A 23,836-nucleotide genomic window follows, 5' to 3' on the forward strand; every position below is an offset into this window, starting at 1 on the left:
AGAGAGAGAGAGCTGTATATATATAACTGTAGACTGAGGTCTACAGCTCTAAGTTGCCCATCATTTCAGATGATTTATCTTGTAAACAGATAATGTAAACTTACGGTATTGATAAATACAGTACAGTATTATAAATGTGTTTTCTGTTCCTTATGATTTTCTTAATTGCATTTCTTTTCTCTAGCTTACTTTATTGTAAGAATACAGCATATAATACATATAAAATATATGTTAATAGGCTGTTTAGGTTAGGCTTCCAGTCAACAGTAGGCTGTTAGTAGTCAAGCTTTTGGGGAGTCAAAAGTTATACCATGGCTGGATGTGGTGACTCACACCTGTAATCCCAGCACTTTGGGAGGCCAAGGCAGGTGGATCACGAGGTCAGGAATTTGAGACCAGCCTGGCCAACATGGTGAAACCCTGCCTCTACTGAAAATGCAAAAATTATCTGGGTGTGGTGGCGCACACCCATAGTCTCAGCTACTAGGGAGGCTGAGGCAGGAAGATCAATTGAACCCAGGAGGTGGAGGTTGCGGTGAGCCACGATCACACTGCTGCACTCCAGCCTGGGCAACAAGAGTGAAACTCCATCTCAAAACAAACAAACAAAAAAACCAGTAAAAGTTATACCAGATTTTCAACTGGGCAGGCGTTGGTGCCCCAATCCCCACATTGTTCAAGAATCAACTGTATACTATACATCAAATTCTTGGAAAGAAAACCAAGAGTTAAATATATCCTTTTATTTTGGTATATTATCAATCCAGTCCTATTTTATTTATCATACTTTACTTTTTCCCTGTATCATCTTCCCCCATAGTAGGCAGCAATATATCATATATCAAACAACGTTTGTATCCTTGAAAATATACCTTTGGTATCTTTGTATCCTTGAAATATGTATAATGCCTTTTTGTTTGTTATTTATGTGTATTTGTAATATTCATATTATTACACTGATAGTGCTGTGGTCTGAATGTGTTCCTCTAAAACTATGTGTTAAAACCTAATCACCAATATGATAGTATTGGAGGTGGAGCCCTTTGGGAGGTGATTAGGTCATAAGGGCGGAGCCTCCTGAATGGGATTAGTGCTCTTATAAAAGAGGCCTCTGAGAGTGGCCTTGCCCCTTCTGCCATGTGAGGACACAGTGAAAAGACACTGTCTGTGAGGAAGGGTCCCTCACCAGAGACCAAGTCTGCTGGCATCTTTATCTTGGGCTTCCCAGCCTCCAGAACTATGAGAAAGTAAATTTCTGTTGTTGTAAGCCACCTGGTTTGAGTTATTTTTATTATGTAGCCCAAATGGACTAAGATATATTTCAATTAGTTTCTTATAATTTTCATTCAACTGTGTGTTTGAAGATCTATCCATGAGACTGCATGTAAATCTAAATTCTTGTTGTTTCCAAATCTGTTGATGCTAGGTTATATGATTATTTAAAATAAGTAATTATATATAATATTATAGATTGATAAAATAAGTATCAAATGAAAGTAGAGTTACTGTTTCCCTGAGAACTAAGTTGATTTTTTTTGGAAAATTTTGATAAACCAAGTCACTGAAGAAATTGCTGAATTAGTAGGTATGAGCAAGGTAATACTAAAAAGCTGAAAAAAATTATAAAATTCTAGACTTTCAGTTGCTTTTCCAGTGCCTTCAAGTATTTTTTTTCTTTATCTTAAAGAAACTGAAATAGGAACTCAGAAATGATGCATTATGAGCAAGGTTATACAAGAAAGGAGATGAGGAACTATAATAAATGGACCTATTTTAAAGAAAAGGCTTTGGTCCTATATGAAAAGTATGTTCATTTATTTAAGTTAAAGTAAAATGTTTCACATATATTTAAGTTACAGTAAAATGTTTCACATATATTGGTTTCACTTTTTATGATTCTCTGCTTTCACTGACTTTGGAATTAACTGACTACTTCCATTCCATTGTATCAGATAGCAGGCTCACTATTATATGTGCTTAAGGAAGCTGAGCATAGAAATGCAAGGTGGGGAACAGAAACTGCCACTTGAGTTACACAGTTTTCAAGAAGAAACTGAAGTAACATGTAAAATGCTCACATTATGATATTAATTTGAAATGCACGATACAAAATAATATACACAGTATATTTATACCTATTGTTATAAGTAAAATGTTTATTCAGAAACAGAATGCTTGTTTCTCAGTACTGCAAGGAAAAATTAGCATTCAGATAAAAAGTTTTCTCAGCAAGCCAATTGTACTTTCTGCAGAAAGGATGCTCCTCACAGATGGAACAATGGCGAGAGCACCCTTTCTGCATAAAGTAAAATTGCCTTGGTGAGAAAACTTTTTATCTGAATGCTAATTTTTCCTTGCAGTACCGAGAAACAAGCATTCTGTTTCTGGATAAACATTTTACTTATAACAAAATGGTGACCCATATAGGGATACACTTTCCTCTGGGGGCAGTCTCTAGTCCTCTCTAATGAGGAGGTGCCCCATTGCATCACTGCGGTGGCCTCAGGGGTAAGGAATTGAGACCCACTCAGTGTGATGAATAAATCTGGACTCTCAGCAATACGGAAAGAAACTGGCTGGCAACCTGGAGTAAAGGATCCTCACGTACCACATGGACCAGGTAACCTCGTGCACGAGCCAAGGAAGGAAACACCGGAGGAGCCGGTAAAGTATTTCCTTGGTGGTCAGGACTAAGGAAAGAAAGCCGCGGGGTGGTAAAGCATTCCTTGGACAGGATATACCAAGGAAAGAGATACTGCAGAGGCAGTAAGGCGTTCCTTAGTCAGGACTAAGGAAAGAAAAGCCATGGGAGGCGGTGAAGTACTTCTTAGTCAGGGTGTCTTAGAGGTTAAAAAGAGGTGAGAAATCCCCATTAGGGAGAGACCAAACCTCACACAAACCTCCAGCAACAGGAAAAATATTCAAAACGTCTCTTTCCTCTCTTCTCGGCGGAAGAAAGAGGCTAAGCTCCACTCCCACCACCTGCTCCCTAGGGGAAAGGGAAGGAGGGGGAGAACAGCAGCATAGGCGGCTGGCAGAGGCAAGGGAAAGACCAGCAGAGAGGAAAGAGAAACTAGGAGAGGAAGTCAGAGAGAAAGAGAGCAACAGCAGCAAGCGCAGCTCCACATTGTTGTAGATTGCTAGCACCTGGCAGAGCGGCAGTGGCTAGGATGCTCTCCTCGCACCCAGCCATGCAGCTAGAGCCATCCAGGCCACCAGCTGTCGAGCCCCAAGCCTTCTGTGCTGCTCAGGCACGTCCTGCCACCCTCGGAGGACAGCTGGCCATGGACGCCTGCAAGTTAGAGCTGAGCGGGAAAGTGTGAGTGTGCCGGGGCCAGGATACCATGCCGTGCAGCCCGGCAGCCAAGAGGTAGGTCCCTCTCCCCAGCCTGGCTCTGCGTGGAAGAAGAGGTCAAGGACTGGTGTCAGGAGGAGAGCAGAAGAGGCGAAACAGCATGATCGTATAACTTGCGGCAGGCATCTGCCAAGCCTCTGGGCCAGCGACAGCCTGGGGCCTGGGCAGTGGCCACGAGGATCCCACCCAGCCCAAGAAACTAAGTGTAAGAGAGGAAGCGAGAAAGTAAAAAGGAAAATCAGAAAGAAACAGGAGAGACAGATGGTGGCACATGCTCTGGGGCAGGGCCCGTGCCATTGCCCGGCCCTGCCAGCTGCAAGAGTGGGAGAACTCAGGAGGGAGAGAGTGCAAATGAGAGAGAGAGATAGAGGGAGAGAATAAGTGAGAGAGAGACTGAAAGAGACAGAGATCAGAGAAAGACACAGAAGGTAAGACTAGGAAGAAAAAGTGTAAAAAGAAGTCAGAAAGTTAAGGCATGTCAAAGATTGTCTGTGAAAGTCATAAAAACAGTTACAAAAGGGAATTTATGCAAGAAATATTGTATAATTTAAAAGTAATTAGGCCTCCTGAATATAAAACTATTAAAGTTTGTTAAGTTTCTTAGAAACTTAACAGGATGCAGTGAAGTCAGACACTTCCAAGAGCTGACCCATCAGTCTGCCCTTATTCATCCCCAAGTGAATGTATAATAGTATTATAGAGGACCTTTACTGAACACTGCCAAATAATTAGAGCAGTATTTGTTCCCTAGTTCAACTGGCTATCCATTTTACCCTAGCGTTTCATCAACCAGAAAAACTTTTTCTTTTAAAAACTCAAGCAAAACAGCTAAGCCAAACACGTTAAAAAAGTTTGAAGAGAAAAAAAAACTATAAAATCAAGAGGAAGGAATTGTAAAAGTAAAAAGTTTCCTCTTCAAAGTTTCCCTTCTTGTTAAAGAATAAATCATAAGTGTTAGAAATAATAGTTTCTTTTAAAGACTAACTTCCTTCAAGCCTTCAAGCCTCCTTACTTGGTGCTAATAACTCTTTGCTAAGCCCTATCCTATGTAGCTGTTAGACATGCTCACAAGCATGTAGTACATCCTGTGTCCCTGTACTTTAACCAAGATAACTGTGCTGGACATGCTCACAGGCATGTTCCAGCTCGCAGCCTATGCCCCTTTATTATTTAGGAACGTTATTATTTTTCTAAGTCTTTTCATAAGCAACCTCCTTTTTTCCTTTGTTCCCTATTGCTTTTACCTATTTAGGAAAGTTTTAAATTATTAGCCAGTCAGGTTCAGCTTAGATTGTGAGGTCTAGCTTCAGCCAATGGAGACAAGACACAGTAGCAAGGACAAGCCCTGTAAAGGATAAAAATTGCTTCCCTCCTTTATTCAGGTGCACTCTTGCCATTGTTCCATCTGCGAGGAGCACCCTTTCTGCAGAAAGTAAAATTGCCTTGCTAAGAAAATTTTTTGTCTAAATGCTGATTTTTTCCTTGTAGTACCAAAGAACAAGCATTCTGTTCCTAAGCAAACATTTTACTTATAACATCTATTATGACATTGTTTGCAAAGATGGCTGCAATAATTTTTTCCATTCCCAAATGCATGTCCCATATGCAGTGTAACTTGCTATTTCTCCATAAGAGGTAGAGTTTATGTCACCATCCTATGAGTTAGGAATATGTGGCCAAACCTAGGCTTCTGCTCTCACCATCTTGGAACACTGCCCTGAGACTGCCACAGAAGAAGCCAGGTCTAGTCTGGAGGATAACACTAGACCTGGCTTATCCAGCAGAGACAAATGTTCCAGCTGAGGCCCCTTAGATTAATGAGGCCATCTTAGGTCATGTAGTTGCAGATGAATTACCAGATGCCCACACCACATCCATGAACCCAGATGAAACCAGCAGAACTGCCCGGCTACTCACAGCCCAAACTATTGATGGATAGAATTGGTTTTTTTGTTTTGTTTTGTTTTGTTTTTTGAGAGGGAGTCTTGCTTTGTTGCCCAGGCTGGAGTGCAGTGGTGCGATCTTGGCTCACTGCAACTTCCGCCTCCTGGGCTCACACCATTCTCCTGCCTCAGCCTCCTGAGTAGCTGGGACTACAGGCACCCGCCACGACGCCCGGCTAATTTTTTGTATTTTTAGTAGAGACGGGGTTTCACCGTGTTAGCCAGGATGGTCTTGATCTCCTGACCTCATGATCCACCTGCCTTGGCCTCCCAAAGTGCTGGGATTACAGGTGTGAGCCACCGCGCCCGGCCTAGAATTGGTTGTTGTTCTAAGCAATTAGGTTTTGAGTGGTTTGTTATACTACAATAGACAACAGGAGTCTACAGGCAATAAAAAAAAAAAAAAAGAAGAAGTGAACAATACGATTGACAATGAGTTTTGAAGGAATGTGTTATTAGGTGGCAAAGAGGGCTTGGATATGGAAAGCAAAAATAATGGCTTGGGAATGAATGGCTTATCATGTTATTATTTATTAAAAACTCAGACATTCCTCAACATTTTCCCAGCTGAGCCTAGAAGGGAAATCCATTTATAAAAATGTTAATATTATACTTTTATACTTATTAAAATCAAATGAAGAAATTTAAAATATTAGCTTACCAGAGTTTTGGTGCAGTATCCAAAGGCAGCTTCAAAGGAAATGTCATGACTCTCTTCTAATATTTTTGGGCCATAGGATTCCACAATAACATACAGACCAGTATTTTCTGGATAGACGATTTGAGTCCAAAGTGTCAGAGCCTCTCCCTTGTCCAAAAAGTAAAAAACACGAGCAACATTATTATGAAATGCCATGTATGGGCATTTGTCTTTTGTCTTGAAAGCTATACTTTGTGCTTCCAGATGTAAGGGATAGTCCTGTATTTGTATTGTGCCATCGTCCAAAGCATACAGGAAATATGTTTGACCGGATGTACTTAAGAAAATGAATGCTTTTGTTGTGTTATTTGTCCATAAATGCAGCTTTACTGCATCTCTAGTATTAATCTTGGAAAAAAATATTACATTATTTTCCATTTTTACCAAAATATCTCCATAATAATCTGGAAAAAAGAGAAAAGTTTGTGTTAGTCTAAGTAACCATAAATCGTGCTGTTTTAGTTAAGTGTACTTTTAACCAAAATAATTTCTTTGATAATGACCCAGTATTTTTATACTTTGAGAAAGTTAGAATGTGCAGATATGAACCCATAACTTTACACTATATTGGGGAACTTCTCTGCCACTTCATTGTATTAGTTTTCTTCTTGAATACTATGTCACTTAGATATATAACATCATTTAACATAAAAAAAGAGCTGGAATTCATGTATTCAGTAATAACAAGGATGAGCATGGCTGGAATAGAGCTATTAGGAATTCTGCATTGTGTTGTGGATTGAATTGTGTCCCCTCAAATTCTTGTGTTGAAGCCCTAACCTCCAATGAGACTGTATTTGGAGACAGGGCCTTTAGGAGGTAATTAAGGTAAAATGGGCTAAGAAGCAGGGGGTCCTAGTCCAACAGAACGGGCGCCCTTATAAGAAAAGGAAGAGACACCAGGGATCTCTCTGGACACATAGAGAAGAAAGGCCACATGAGGACACAGCAAGATGGCGACTGTCTACAAGCCAGGAACAGAGGCCTCATCAGAAACCAATCCTGACAGTACCTTGATCTTGGACTTCTAGCCTCTAAAAATATGAGAAAATCTAAATTTCTGTTGTTGAAGCTGCCCAGTCTGTGGGATTTTGTTATGGCAACTCTAGCAGGCTAATATAGCTGGAATGAAGACATGGAGGTGAGTGGGGGTGAGAGTGGTATAAAGCATAGCCTATCTCTGCAGGTTCACTCATAGCAGATAATCAGCTTTCTCCACTTAATATTCTGCCTAAGTCACAGTGGGTCATAGTGGGTAACTATCTTAACCTCTTTAGTTCTGTTGCTATGTCTGTAAAATGAACAGTCAGGCTAGATGATTTCATAGCTTTCTTTCAAGACATGACATTTTCTGTGTACAGCCTCTAGGAATATACTTTAATTGTCAAAAGACAACACTTGGAGAGGACTGGCTGGAAGGAAGAGGGGAATTCATCAAGTCAGGGAGGTTCAGGCTGTGTTGTGTTTATGCATCTTACATTTGAAATCAGAATAAGTCAGTAACATTTTTACAAATTACTTTAAATTGTATTCTACTTAAACTTACCTAATCAGAAATATGTGCAGTAGATCACAAGGTGGAAGGGGAGAGATGTGAATGGATGACACAATAACATATAATTCTATGCTGAATGAAAAAGTAGTTGCAGGATGCATGCAGTATAATGATATATAAAATTTAAAACCTCAGGAAACAAAACAATACATTGTTTTTGGATTATATATAATGTCCAAATTGCTTCATAATATGGCCTGTCTGTTCTTTAGCCAGGTTTGTCTCTTGCCATTTTTTGCCTTACACTGTGTTATCTAGTCAGACTGATCTAATTTCAGTTCCCCAAACTTGCCATGTTCTTTCCTACCTCCAAATCTTTGCACATGCTGTATTCTCAGCTTGGAATGCTACCTCAATCCCCCAGCCTAACCAGTGAAATCATTTTCTAATATATATTCTCTCACCCTAGTTTTCAGTTGAGAAGTCATTTCTTCCACACCTAGTTTTCTGATCCCATACATCTGGATTGATGTTCCCAATATTTGCTTTCATAGCACCTTCTCTTTTGCTGATCACACTGCTGACTACAAACATTATAAATCATCCTTGCATTAAATATGAAGTTAAAATGAGAATTAAGAATAATTTCAAAGATAATGTGGCTAAAGCCACACAGAGAAAAATTCGTAGCCTTTTGCTTGTGTGTAGCTTTAAATGCTTAGAAAATAAGAAAGACTAAAAATAAATGAACTAACCATTTAACTTAATAAGCAGGCAAGAGATGACTAAAGTTACAAAAAGAAAGCAGAAGTGAAGAATCAATAATGACAAAAGCAGAAATTAAATTAAAAAGAAAGTAGATAAAATTAAGAATTCTTTTTAAAAGGAAAAGAAAACAAAAACAACCTAAAAAATAGACAGTCTCTTGCAAGCCAAACTAACAAGGGAGTTAGGCACAAGCAATATTATAAATGAAGATAATTATAGGTACATAAGAAATTTAAAAGTTAAAATAGCCCACTTTTACCAATAAATTAGAAAATCTACATAAAATGAATTAATTCCTAGAAAGATACCAACTTCTGAAATTGACTCAAGAAGGGATAAAACATTAGAATAGATCAATTAGAGAAAATAAAAGTAATGAAAAGATACAACATTCCTGGTTGGAAAGACAAATATTGCAAACATCTATTCAACAAATGTATTGAATGCCTACTATGGGGCTATACTGTTCTAGGTACTTGGGAGGAATATATTCATGAAAAAACAGAAAATTCCTTCTCTTGTGTAGCTTACATTCCAGCAGAGAAGACTGCCAATAAACATGAAAATAAATTATTTGGTGTGTTAGGTGATTAAGGATATAGTAATCAAAAAAGTATAGCACTAGGACAAATAGATTAGTGGAACAGAATAGCCTAGAAACAATCCAGTTAATGTGAGGAATGAATACATAATACAAGTAGCATTTCAGATCAGTGGGAGAGGTTTGCTTAATAGAAGAATGGTTTAAGGCAACATCAGCTTTCAATGGGAAAAATACAATTAGATTTCTAACTCTTGCTAAATATCAAAACATAAAAATCAGAATTATAAGAATAATGAAAATATATAGTATTTTTATAATTGAAATGACCTGTCATATTATGGCATATCAGAAGTTACAAATAAAAATATTAACAAATTTGACCATTTAAAAATACAAATTCTAAATATCAAACTCCCTCCAAAAAGGTACAGGAAGTTACACACTAGAGAAAATATTTGCAATACATGAGATAAAGAACATATCAGTATAGATAAACCCAATGCAAAAATGTCCAAACAGTATGAATAGAAAACTCACAGAAAAGGGGGAGTTTTGGGCAAGATGGGAGAATAGGAACAGCTCCAGTCTGCAGTTCCCAGCGAGATCAACGCAGAAGGCGGGTGATTTCTGCACTTCCAACTGAGGTTTATCTCACTGGGACTGGTTAGACAGTGGGTGCAGTCCATGGAGGACAAGCTGAAGCAAGGTGGGGCGTCGTCTCACTGGGGAAGTGCGAGGGGTCGGGGAACTCCCTCCCCTAGCCAAGGGAAGCCACGAGGGACTGTGCCATGAGGAACAATCTGGTTCCTCCATGAGGAACCCACAGTCTTTGCAACCCACAGACCAGGAGACTCCCTCAGGTTACTACACCACCAGGGCCCTGGGTTTCAAGCACAAAACTGGGCAGCCATTTGGGCAGACACCAAGCTAGCTGCAGGAGTTTTTATTTTTATTTTTTTCATACCCCAGTGGTGCCTGGAACACCAGTGAGACAGAACGATTCACTCCGCTGGAAAGGGGGCTGAAGCCAGGGAGCCAAGTGGTCTAGCTCAGCTGATCCCACCCGCATGGAGCCCAGCAAGCTAAGATCCACTGGCTTGAAATTCTCACTGCCAGCACAGCAGTCTGAAGTGATCTGGGACACCCGAACTTGGTGGGGGTAGGAGCATCTGCCATTACTGAGGCTTGAGTAGGCAGTTTTCCCCTCACAGTGGAAATAAAGCTGCCAGGAAGTTCTAACTGGGCAGAGCCCACCACAGCCCGGCAAAGCTGCTGTAGCCAGACTGCCTCTCTAGATTCCTCCTTTCTGGGCAGCGCATCTCTGAAAGAAAGGCAGCAGCCCCAGTCAGGGCTTATAGATCAAACTCCTGTCTCCCTGGGACAGAGCACCTGAGGGAAGGAGCGGCCATGGGCGCAGCTTCAGCAGACTTAAACGTTCCTGTGAGCCAGCTCTGAAGAAGCAGTGGATCTCCCAGCATAGCCCTCAAGCTCTGCTAAGGGACAGACTGCTTCCTCAAGTGGGTCCCTGACCCGTGTCTCCTGACTGGAAGACACCTCCCAGTAGGGGTCGACAGACACCTCATACAGGAGACCTCTGGCTGGCATCTGGCGGGTGCCCCTCTGGGACAAAGCTTCCAGAGGAAGGAACAGGCAGCAATCTTTGCTGTTCTGCAGTCTCTGCTGGTGATACCCAGGCAAACAGGGTCTGGAGTGGACCTCCAGCAAACTCCAGCAGACCTGCAGCAGAGGGGCCTGACTGTTAGAAGGAAAACTAACAAACAGAAAGTAATAGCATCAACATCAACAAAAAGGACGTTCATACAAAAATGCCATCTGAAGATCACCAACATCAAAGACCAAAGGTAGATAAATCCACAAAGATGAGGAAAAACCAGCGCAAAATGGCTGAAAATTCCAAAAACCAGAATGCCTCTTCTCCTCCAAAGGATCACAACTCCTCATCAGCAAGGGAACAAAACTTGACAGAGAATGAGTTTGATGAATTGACATAAGTAGGCTTCAGAGGGGAGTAATAACAAACTCCTCTGAGCTAAAGGAGCATGTTCTAACCCAATGCAAGGAAACTAAGAACCTTGAAAAAAGGTTAGATGAATTGCTAACCAGAATAACCAATGTAGAGAAGGACATAAATGACCTGATGGAGCTTCACAGCACGAGAACTTTGTGAAGCACACACAAGTATCAATAGCCAAATCGATCAAGCAGAAGAAAGGATATCAGAGATTAAAGATCAACTTAATGAAATAAGCATAAAGACAAGATTAGAGAAAAAAGAATGAAAATGAATGAACAAATCCTCCAAGAAATATGGAATATGTGAAAAGACCAAACCTATATTTGCTTGGTATACCTGAAAGTGACGGGGAGAATGGAACCAAGTTGGAGAACACTCTTCAGGATACTATCCAGGAGAACTTCCCCAACCTAACAAGACAGGCCAACATTCAAATTCAGGAAATACAGAGAACACCACAAAGATACTCCTCGCGAAGAGCAACCACAAGACACATAATCGTCAGATTCACCAAGGTTGAAATGAAGGAAAAAATGTTACGGGCAGCCAGAGAAAAAGGTTGGGTTACCCACAAAAAGAAGCCCATCAGACTCATAGCAGATCTCTCTGCAGAAACCCTACAAGCCAGAAGAGAGTGGGGGACAATATTCAACATTCTTAAAGAAAAGAGTTTTCAACCCAGAATTTCATATTCAGCCAAACTAAGCTTCATAAGCAAAGGAGAAATAAAATCCTTTACAGACAAGCAAATGCTGAGAGATTTTGTCATCACCAAGCCTGCCTTACAAGAGCTCCTGAAGGAAGCACTAAATATGCAAAGGAAAAACCAGTACCAGCCACTGCAAAAACATGCTGAATTGTAAAGGCCATCGACACTATGAAGAAACTGCATTAACTAACGAGCAAAATAACAAGCTAGCATCATAATGAAAAGATCAAATTCACACAAAACATATTAACCTTAAATGTAAATGGGCTAAATGCCCCAATTAAAAGACACAGAATGGCAAATTGGATCAAGAGTCAAGACCCATCAGTGTGCTGTATGCAGGACACCCATTTCATGTGCAAAGACACACATAGGCTCAAAGGGATGAAGGAATATTTACCAAGCAAATGGAAAGAAAAAAAAAAAAGCAGGGGTTGCAATCCTAGTCTCTGATAAAACAGACTTTAAACCAGCAAAGATCAAAAAAGACAAAGAAGGGCATTACATAATGGTAAAGGAATCAATGCAACGAGAAGAGCTAACTATCCTAAATATATATGCACCCAATAAAGGAGCACCCAGATTCATAAAGCAAGTTCTTAAAGACCTACAAAGAGACTTAGACTCCCACACAATAATAGTGGGAGACTTAAACACCCCACTGTCAATACCAGACAGATCGACGAGACAGAAAATTAACAAGGATATCCAGGACTTGAACTCAGCTCTGGACCAAGCGGACCTAACAGACATCTACAGAACTCTCCACCCCAAATTGACAGAATATACATTCTTCTCAGCACCACATCACACTTATTTTAAAATCGACCACATAATTAATTAGAAGTAAAACACTCCTTAGCAAATGTAAAAGAATGGAAATCGTAACAGTCTCTCAGACCACAGTGCAATCAAATTAGAACTCAGGATTAAGAAACTTACTCAAAACTAACTACGCAACTACATGGAATCTGAACAACCTGCTCCTGAATGACTACTGGGTAAACAAATTAAGGCAGAAATAAATAAGTTCTTCGAAACCAATGAGAACAAAGACACAACGTAGCAGAATCTCTGGGACAGAGCTAAAGCAGTGTTTAGAGGGAAATTTATAGCACTAAATTCCCACAGGAGAAAGCAGGAAAGGTCTAAAATTGATACCCTAACATCACAATTAAAAGAACTAGAGAAGCAAGAGCAAACAAATTCAAAAGCTAGCAGAAGATAAGAAATAGCTAAGATTGGAGCAGAACTGAAGGAGACAGAGACACAAAAAACCCTTCAAAAAATCAATGAATCCAGGAGCTGGTTTTTTGAAAAGATCAACAAAATAGACCACTAGTCAGCTTAATAAAGAAGAAAGGAGAGAAGAACCAAATAGACACAATAAAAAAAGATAAAGGGGATATCACCACTGATCCCACAGAAATACAAACTACCATCAGAGAATAAACACCTCTATGCAAACAAACTAGAAAATCTAGAAGAAATGGATAAATTCCTGGACACATACACCCTCCCAAGATGAAACCAGCAAGAAGTCGAATCCTTGAATAGACCAATAACAAGTTCTGAAATTGAGGCAGTAATTAATAGCCTACTAACCAAAAAAAGCCAAGGACCAGACAGATTCACAGCCGAATTCTACTGGAGGTACAAAGAGGAGCTGGTACCATTCCTTCTGAAACTATTCCAAACAACAGAAAAAGAGGGACTCCTCACTAATTCATTTTATGAGGCCAGCATCATCCTGACACCAAAACCTGGCAGAGACACAACAAAAAAAGAAAATTTCAGGCCAATATCCCTGATGAACATTGTTGCAAAAATCCTCAGTAAAATACTGACAAACAAAATCCAGCAGCACATCAAAAAGCTTATCCACTATGATCAAGTTGGCTTCATCTCTGGGATGCAAGGCTGGTTCAATATATGCAAATCAATAAACGTAATCCATCTCATAAACAGAACCAATGACAAAAACCATGTTTGTCTCAATAGATGCAGAAAAGGCCTTCAATAAAATTCAACACCCCTTCATGCTAAAAACTCTCAATAAACTAGGTATTGATGGAATGTGTCTCAAAATAATAAAAGCTATTTATGAAAAACCCACAGCCAATATCATACTGAATAGGCAAAGGCTGGAAGCATTCCCTCTGAAAACCGGCACAAGACAAGTATGCCTTCTCTCACCACTCCTATTCAACATAGTATTGGAAGTTCTGGCTAGGGCAATCAGGCAAGAGAAAGAAATAAAGGGTATTCAGATAGGAAGAGAGGAAGTCAAATTGCCTCTGTTTGCAGATGACATGATTGTATATTTAGAAAACCCCATCATCTGAACCCAAAATCTCCTTAAGCTGGTAAGCAACTTCAGCAAAGTCTCAAGATACAAAATCAATGTGCAAAAATCACAAGCATTCCTATACACCAATAACAGACAGAGAGCCAAATCATGAGTGAACTTCCAGTCACAGTTGCTACAAAGAGCATAAAATACCTAGGAATACAACTTACAAGGGATGTGAAGGACCTCTTCAAGGAGAACTACAAACCACTGTTCAAGGAAATATGAGAGGACATAAACAAAAGGAAAAACATTCCAGGCTCATGGATAGGAAGAATCAATATTGTGAAAATGGCCATACTGCCCAAAGTAATTTATAGATTCAATGCTATCTCCATCAAATTACATTAACTTTCTTCACAGAATTAGAAAAAACTACTTCAAATTTCATATGGAACCAAAAAAGAGCCCGTATAGCCAAGACAATCCTAAACAAAAAGAACAAAGCTAGAGGCATCACGCTACCTGACTTGAAACTATACTACAAGGCTACAGTAAGCAAAACAGCATGGTACTGGTACCAAAACAGATATATAGACCAATGGAACAGAACAGAGGCCTCAGAAATAACGCCACACATCTACAACAATCTCATTTTTGACAAACCTGACAAAAACAAGCAATGGGGAAAGGATTCCCTATTTAATAAATGGTGTTGGAAAAATTGGCTAGCCATATGCAGAAAGCTGAAACTGGATCCCTTCCTTACACGTTATACAAAAATTGAGATGGATTAGAGACTTAAACTTAAGACCTAACACCACAAAAACCCTAGAAGAAAACCTAGGCAATACCATTCAGGACATAGGCATGGGCAAAGACTTCATGACTAAAACACCGAAAGCAATGGCAACAATAGCCAAAATTGACAAATGAGATCTAATTAAACTAAAGAGCTTTTGCACAGCAAAAGAAACTATCATCAGAGTGAAACGGCAACCTACAGAATGGGAGAAAATTTTTGCAATCTATCCATCTGACAAAGGGCTAATATCCAGAATCTATAAAAACTTAAACAAATTTACAAGAAAAAATAACCCTATCAAAAAGTGGGTGAAGGATATAAACAGACACTTCTCAAAAGAAGACATTTATGCAGCCAACAAACATATGGAAAAAAGCTCATCATCACTGGTCATTAGAGAAATGCAAATCAAAACCACAACGACATACCGTCTCACGTCAGTTAGAATGGCGATCTTTAAAAAGTCAGGAAACAACAGATGCTGGAGAGGTCATGGAGAAATAGGAATGCTTTTACGCTGTTGGTGGCAGTGTAAATTAGTCCACCCATTGTGGAAGACACTGTGGCAACTGCTCAAGGATCTAGAACTAGAAATACCATTTGACTGAGCAATCCCATTACTGGGTGTATACCCAAAGGATTATAAATCATTCTACTATAAAGACACATGCACACCTATGTTTATTGCAGCACTGTTCACAATAGCAAATACTTGGAACCCAAATGCCTATCAATGATAGGCTGGCTACCAACCCAAATGCCCATCAGTGATAGACTGGATAAAGAAAATGTGGCACATATACACCATGGAATACTATGCAGCCATGAAAAAGGATGAATTCATGTCCTTTGCAGGGACATGGATAAAGCTGGAAACCATCATTCTCAGCAAACTAACACAGGAACAGAAAACCAAATACCGCATGTTCTCATTCATAAGTGGGAGTTGAACAATGAGAACACATCAACACAGGGAGGGGAACATCACACACCGAGGCCTGTCAGGGGTTGGGAGGGTAGGGGAGGGATAACATTAGAAGAAATACCTAATGTAGATGACAGGTTGATGGGTGCAGCCAACCACCATGGCACGTGTATACCTATGTAACAAACCTGCACGTTCTGCACATGTATCCCAGAACTTAAAGTATAATAAACAAATAAAAAAACAGAAATAAGGAAATGACAAGAAAAAAATTCACAGAAGAATATGGCCAATAAATTTATGAAACTAGATAAAACATCTAATTATAAAAGATATGTGCAATAAAATAACATTTTTCTTCTATATAACCAGTAACTGTTAAATAGATTATATGAAAATGATACATTTTCAATACTTTTGGGGGAGTTTAGACTGTGACAAACTTTGCTGGTGGGTAAGTGAGAAAGATTTATCAACTTTTTAAATATTTGTAATCTCTGATTCAGGAATTCTATATCCAGTAATTTATATTACAGAAACACTTGTATCAGTGTGTGTACATATGCATATTTTCTGCAGCATTATTTGTAATGGAAAAAGAACTGAAGCCTAATATCTATCTAAATATCTATCTACACCCCTATTAATTAGACAGTAGTGTGCATAGACAGTGGAACAATACACAGCAGTTAAAATGGCATTAGTTTTATATCTATTATATGTTTTGTTTTGAAAACATGCCCATTATATTTAGTATTTGCTTGTCTGAAAGTCTGGACAAACTCACAGGAGCTTTTTTTTTTTTTTTTTTTTTTTTTTTTTTGAGACATGATCTCACTCTGCTGTCCAGGCTGGGGAGTTCAGTGAGGTGAACATGGCTCACTGCAGCCTTGACCTCCCGGGCTCAAGTGATCCTCCTGCCTCAGTCTTCTGAGTAGCTGGGACCACAGGCGCGTACGACCATGCCCAACTAATTTTTAAGTTTTTAGTAGGGATGAGGTCTCACCATGTTGCACAGGCTGGACTCGAACTCCTGGGCTCAAGTGATCCTCCCACCTTGGCCTTCCAAAGTGCTGGCATTAGAAGCGTGAGCCACCACGCCTGGCCTCACAGGCGTTTCTTAATAGTTGGTTATTTGGGAAATGAGAATGGTGAGAGATGAAGGCCTTTAACTTCGTACTTCATACGCTTATGAATTGTTTGAGCGTGTTATATTTCATTGTTTCTGAATGACCTTCAGTACAACATTCAAACTGGGTATCTGACCTCCTCTAAAATCTATCCCCAATGTATCATTCTAACCTTGTCTTCTTATCACTGTGGCTCATGGTTGTTTAAAAAACACATATGATCCTGTTTCATATGTGCTTTATAACACAAAACCTCCCTCTACAGGTTTCAGAGGGAACACGGCCCTATCAACACCTTGATATTCCACTTCTAGCCTCCAGAACTGTGAAGTAATACATTTATGTTGTTTTAAGTCATCCAGTTTGTGGTACCTTTTTATGGTAGCCCCAGGAAACGTAACACAATACCACAGCACCTCCTATACCCTACGATGTATATATAAATTGCTTAGTTAGAATCTACCGATTAACCAAAATGAAACTCCCCTCTCCCCCGCAAAAAGAAATTGAGTTTGCCCTTTTGCTATGTGAGATCATAGTTAACATTACTTGAATTTAAAGTCAATTCATTTGTAGGTGATAAGAAGTGCACCTTTGGCTGTCCAAAACACCACATATTGGTACCTTAAAAAGTGTTACATCATTATAAGGAAGATAGCTATAGTGAAATCTAAAATAATGTTAGTAGACTGAGAACGCCTTACCTATTAAAACTTCATGAATAATGCTGTCATTTGATAGCATTGATAGATTTCCATGTCCTGCAGGTGTCTGTAAAATCCCAGTAAAGGTGAAATTATGGTAACAATAGTAGATACTATGCTTGTTCCATAGCAGTAATCCTGGCAGTGCTGAAAATGTAAAATGTGGCATGATAACACTGTCAATAGGGGCATCTAATGTAAAGTCTTGGGAAACCCACTGTTTTGTATCTTCATTATATATCACTAAGAAAATCTTTTTGGTGACGGTACATATAGTGCAATAACTTAAAAACACAGCAATCTCCAGAGGGTGTCCTGTATACTCAACCCTGTCTATAGTCAGAGTAGCAGTTACTGATAGATTTAGGATGTTTTTCAGTTCTGTGGTAGTTACTAATCTGGCAAATTCAAGACGAATGTATCCGAGGTAAATTTCATTTTCTGTCCAGGCTGCAAAGTTGCTTCTTTCTCCTTTAGCCTGTGATAAAATGAAAAATGATGAGAAAAATCCTCGATTTTAGAGATGGGCCTAACAATTTCTCTTTTTTAAATTTAAATTTTATTTTTTATTTTTTTTTAATTTTATTTCAATAGGTTTTTGGGGAACAGGTGGTATTATATGAATAAGCTCTTTGGTGGTGATTTCTGAGATTCTGGTGCACCCATCACCTGAGCAGTGTACACTGTACCCAGTGTATAGTCTTTTATCCCTCACCCCGCTCCCATCCTGCCCCCCAGCCCCGCCCAAGTCTCCAAAGTCCATTGTGTCATTCTTACGCCTGTGTCCTCATAGCTTAGCTACCAAGGTCTAACAACTTCCATCTTCTAATTTGCTACATTTAAAAGATAGAGACCAGGTGTGGTGGTTTCATGCCTATAATCCCTGCACTTTGGGAGGCTGAGGCAGGAGAATCACTTGAAGTCAGAGGTTTGAGACCAGCCTGGGCAACACGATGTGACCCCATTTCTACAAAAGTTAAAAACTAGTTAGGGATAGTGGTGTGTGTCTGTAGTCTCAGCTATTTGGGAGGCTGAGGTGGAAGGATCACTTGAGCCCAGGAGTTCAACGATGCAGTGAGCCATGATCATGCCACTGCACTCCAGCCTGGGTGACAGAGCGAGACCCTGTCTCTAAAAAAATAAATAAATAAAAATTAAAGGTAGTAAATACTAAGGTTTGATTTGTTTCAATATATTTTTGAATAATACTTCAGGCATAGAAATATATTAAATAGAAATTGATCATATTACATATAACCATAAAAATAAATTATCCCAATTATTTGTTTATAAATTGTTTCTATCGGTAGGAATAATAAATTTTAATCCTTTTTAAATCTTTTAAGCACATCAGCCTTCTGTTTATGTATTTATCACTCTGGCCTGGAGTGCCCCTTTGACCTTGATGTTTACTAAGGTCAATATATAAAGTCTCTTCAAATATTAACTCATTTTTGGAATTCTAGATTCCTTGGTTACCAGATAAAGAGAAGAGAAACTTAAAACCTTAGACGAATGAATTCTACCCTTTTATGGATATAGGCTGCTAGATGGGAAGGGTATTCAGAAACTGCTGTGCCTGAAACTCAGTGGGCCTAATTTCATCAAGGAGTCCAAGGCCTCCCTCCTCCTCTGCCTCCTCTCCCCACTGTTTCTAATTTTTTGGGATTTTTACTTAAAATGTAATTTCTATGTACATGACAATCAAAAGGAATCTTTTGAAAACATCTTGTTGTCCTCATTTTACTTAATGTACAAATATTTAGTGTATACTGAAACAGGAGGTAGGCAGATATCAAACTGGTAACCAAAGAAAGACACAATTTGGGATAAAAGGTCATTTTGCTAAATGTGGATTCACGTTAAAGTATAGAACTTATGTTGCTGGAAACAATTCTTAAAGAAGAAATAGATTAGAAACAAAATGGTGAGCTACAGAAGAAACCCACAGCCATTCTCACTCTTGTCAGAGAGATGGGAAGAGGAACACATCATAAACATGATAGATGAGAATTCCAAGGATTCCCAGCCAAGAAGTGAGTTTTCACTCTCACTCACAAACCCTTTCCCACGTAACTCCACTTAACCCTTCGGCATAATCATGCAGGTGAGGTGAGAGAGCCTTTGAAGCATTCAAGGTCTCTTCAAAATGTAAGGTAGTAAGTCTCTGAAGGCAGGAAAGGGGCATCAAGCTGGACAAGTTGAGAGAAACCCATCCACACGCTGGATTCTCAGCTCCGTGACTAGGAGTGGGGTAAGGGAGTGGAGAGGAACTCTCCTTGAGCCATGCGTGGCCTCCACCCAGAGTGTAAAGCAGCCTCCCTGACAGAATTGGGACAGGGAAATAGGAGACAGAAGGAGAGGGAGAGGGAGAAGGAGAGGGGAGGAAGAGAGGAAGATGCACCAAAATTCAGAGTCAGATGAGAAAGTAAAGATGATCACCCAATGATCAAAAAGCTAGAAGCTAGGTTGTAAAGCAGAGATAGCTCTCCCAAGGATTTCGAAGGTTGGTGGCACCACTGTAAAGTATTAAGAGGTCTCTGGAATGTTGTCAGTGCTAAGGTACCCAAAATGTCTAAAGAGAAAATAACTATAATAAAAATGCTGAAGGTTCTAGTGGAAAAGATGGGCAACATAGTGAAGAGATGAGGAATTTCAGCCAAGATATAGGAATGATAAAAAAGGAACAAAATGGAAATGCTAGAAATAAAACAAAAATCAAGAATAAAGAAATAATTGGAGGAGTTTGAGACCAGCCTGGCCAACATGGCAAAACCCTGTCTCTACTAAAAATACAAAAATTAGCCATTAGCCGGGCATGGTGGCATGTGCCTGTAGTCCCAGCTACTCATGAGGCTGAGGCAGGAGAATCACTTGAATCTGGGAGGCAGAGGTTGCAGTGAGCTGAGATCGCACAACTGCACTTCCAGCCTGGGCAACAAGAGTAAAACTCCATCTCAAAAAAAAAAAAAAAGAGAGAGAGAGAGAAATAATTGGGCGTTGGGCATGGTGGCTCATGCCTGTAATCTCAGCACTTTGGGAAGCCAAGGTGGGAGGATTGCTTGACGCCAACAGTTTGAGGCAGCAGTGAGTTTTGATTGTGGCATTGCACTCCAGCCTGGGTGGCAGAGTGAGACCCTGTCTTAAAAAAACTCAGATGCACTTACCAAGAAGCTGGAAAAAGCAGAGGAAAAAAGCAGTGAACATACAAGTGTCTACAAACTGAAATACAAAGGAAAAAACACTGAAAAAATAATGAACAGGTCATCTGAGATCTATGAGACAACATTAAAAGGTCTCATACAGGTGTTTTTGGAATCCTAGTAGGAAAGGAAGAAGAGAATGAGGTTGAAGAAACATTTGAAGAGATAATAGCCATGGACATTCCAAGATTAATGAAAGACATAAACTCAGAAATCCAAGAAACTCAATTGAACCTCAAGTAGGAGAAATACAAAGGAAATAACATCTAGGCACATAGTAAAACTGCTGAAAACCAGAAAGAAATTTTCCAAGAACCTGGAAGATTTCATATATACATATATATGAATATTTCAAATAAAATTATATATACATATATATAAATAAATATATAAAAGAATAAAATACTTAGGAATAAATTTGACCAAGGAGGTAAAAAATCTGTACACTGGAAACTATAAGATATTAATGAAGAAAACTGAAGAAACACATATAAATGGAAAGATATCTCATATTCTTAAATTGGAATAATTACTATTGTTAAAATGTCCATACTAATACCACCTTCTATAGACTCTGATTAACAGAGTCAATGTAATCTCTATCAAAATTCCAAGGGAATTTTTCATAGAAATAGAAAAAACAATCCTAAAATTCATATGGAACTATGAAAGACCCTGAGGAGCCAAAGCAATCTTGAAGAAGAACAAAATTTAAAGCATCATAGTTCCTCATTTCAAACTACATTACAAAGCTATAGCAATCTAAACAGTGTAGAACTTGCTGAAAAATAGACACATAAGCCAACAGAACAGAATAGAGAACCCAGAAGTAAACCCATGCATATATGGCCAACTAATCTTTCTTAATAATGCAAAGAACACAATCCAGATAGAAGAGTCTCTTCAATAAGTGGTGTGGAGAAAACAGGATATCCACATGCAAAAAAAAAATTCTTCTATGCTATAATTAATAAAATTGCTTTCTTACTTTCTCTTTTGTATAGCTAGCTTGTTGTTAGAAATGCAACTGATTTTTGTATGTTGATTTTGTAACCTGCAACTTTACTAAATTTATTTGTTAGTTCTAACAGTTTGGGGAAAAAAAGAGAGAGAAAGAAAAGGAAAAAAGAAGGTATAAAAATTGAAATTGTAGTAGTTATTAAAATTAACTCAAAATGGATTAAAAACTTAATGTAATATCTGAAACTCTCAAATTCCTAGAAGAAAACACAATAAACCACCTTGACATTGGTCGATATGGTCTGGATCTGTGTCCCCTCCCAAATTTCATGTTGCATATTATAACTTCTTCCAGTGTTTTACTTTTAGTCCACCTATCCCCTTATATTTAAAGTGGGCTTCTAAATAAAAATGTATAATTTGGTCTTTAAAAAAAATCCAATCTGACAGTCTCTGCCTTTTAATTAGTGGTTTTAGACCATTTAGATTTAATCTAATTATTGTTGTGTTTAGATTGAGTTATACATTTTATTTATTTATTGTATCCTCAGGGTTTTGTTCCTCTATTTCCCTTTTCTGCCTTCTTTTGGATTTTATAATTTTTTTTTGCATTTCATTTTAGTTCATTGAATTTTTTACTCTATCTTGTATAAATTTTTTTAGTGGTTGCTATCAGGGTTACAATACATTTATTAAATTTATATATATATATTAAAGAAAGTGTCTCATTCTGTCACCCAAGCTAGAGTGTAATGGTGTGATCACAGCTCACTGCAGCCTTGAACTCCTGGGCTCAAGCAACCTTCCCACTTCAGCATTCCAAGTAGCTGGGACTACAGGTGTAGGCCACCTCACCTGACTAACTTTTTAAATTTTTTATTTGTAGAGAACAGTATTTTGCTTCGTTGCCCAGGCTGGTCTCAAACTCCTGGCTTTTAGCAATCCTCCTGCCTTGGCCTCCCAAACTGCCGAGATTACAGATGTGAACTATTCTACTCAGCCTTATCAGTGTTTTGTAGTCTTCCTTGCAGAGATCTTTCACATCCTTGGTTAAATTTATTCCCAGTTTTTTTGGTAGGTATTGTAAATAGGATTGCCTTCTTGATTTATTTTTCAGCTATTTCATTATTAGCGTATAGAAATGCTGCTGATTTTTGTATGCTGATTTTATATCCTGCAACTTTACTGAATTTGTTTATCATTTCCAAGATTTTTTTTGTGGAGTCTTTAGGTTTTTCTAAATATAAGATCATATTATCTGCAAAAAGGGACAGTTTGAATTCCTGTTTTCCAATTTAAATGCCTTTTATTTCTTTCTCTTTACTGATTATTCCGGCTAGGACCTCCAGTACTAAGTTGAATACGAGTGGTGAGGGTGGGAATCCTTGTCTTGTTTCAGTTCTTACAGGAAAAGCTTTAAACTTTAAACTTATGTACTCAGTATGATGTTTAGCTGTGGGTTTATTATATATGGCTTTTATAATTTTGAGGTCTGTTCCTTCTATGCCTAATTTGATTTTTTTGGGGAGGGGGGATGGAGTCTTGCTATGTCACCAGGCTGGAGTCAGTGGTACAATCTTGGCTCACTGTAACCTCTGCCTCCCGGGTTCAAGCAATTCTCCTGCCTCAGCCTCCCAAGTAGCTGGGACTACAGGCATGCGCCACCACGTCCAGCTGATTTTTGTATTTTTAGTAGAGATGGGGTTACACCATATTAGCCAGGCTGGTCTTGAACTCCTGACCTCATGATCTGCCCGCCTCGGCCTCCCAAAGTGCTGGGATTACAGGTGTGGGCCACTGTGCCTGGCCAGTTTGTTGAATTGTTATCATGAAGGGATGTTGAATTGTTATCATGAAGGGATGTTGAATTTATCACATGCTTTTTCTGTATCTATTGAGATGATCATATGATGTTTGTCCTTCATTCTGTGGATGTGATGTAACACACTTATTGATTTGTGTATGTCAAATTATCCTTACATTGTTGGTATAAATCCCATGGTGTGTTCTGGTTTTGATGTGCTATTTCATTCAGTTTGCTAGAATTTTTTTTGAGGGTTTTTGTGTTTTATGTGCATCAGGAATATTGGCCTGTAAGTTTTCTTTTTTTGTGTTGTGTTCTTCTCTGGTTTTGGTATCAGGGTAAGGGTGGTCTTGTAGAATGAGTTAGGGATAATTCCTTCCTCTTCAATTTTACAACTTAATAGTAAAAAAAAAATCCCATTTAAAAGTAGGCAAAGGTCATGAATAGATATTTCTCAAAAGATATA

The 23,836-nt window shown here is 38.8% G+C and overlaps 1 protein-coding gene across 8 annotated transcripts in view; it reads right to left on the reverse strand.

Moving 5' to 3' along the window:
• The window catches only part of CATSPERE (catsper channel auxiliary subunit epsilon), a 168,076-nt gene that overhangs the window by 62,402 nt on the left and 81,838 nt on the right, over nucleotides 1-23,836 (reverse strand). For all 8 annotated transcript variants that reach the window (XM_030812572.1, XM_030812577.1, XM_030812571.1 and 5 more), the window contains 2 exons: nucleotides 17,404-17,881; nucleotides 5,960-6,402 (listed from right to left, as the gene is read on the reverse strand). In XM_030812572.1, coding sequence (XP_030668432.1) covers nucleotides 5,960-6,402; nucleotides 17,404-17,881 — 921 coding nt within the window. The remainder of the gene's footprint in view (nucleotides 1-5,959; nucleotides 6,403-17,403; nucleotides 17,882-23,836) is intronic.

The sequence above is a fragment of the Nomascus leucogenys genome, chromosome 5 (assembly GCF_006542625.1).
Source record: "Nomascus leucogenys isolate Asia chromosome 5, Asia_NLE_v1, whole genome shotgun sequence".
NCBI lineage: Eukaryota > Metazoa > Chordata > Mammalia > Primates > Hylobatidae > Nomascus > Nomascus leucogenys.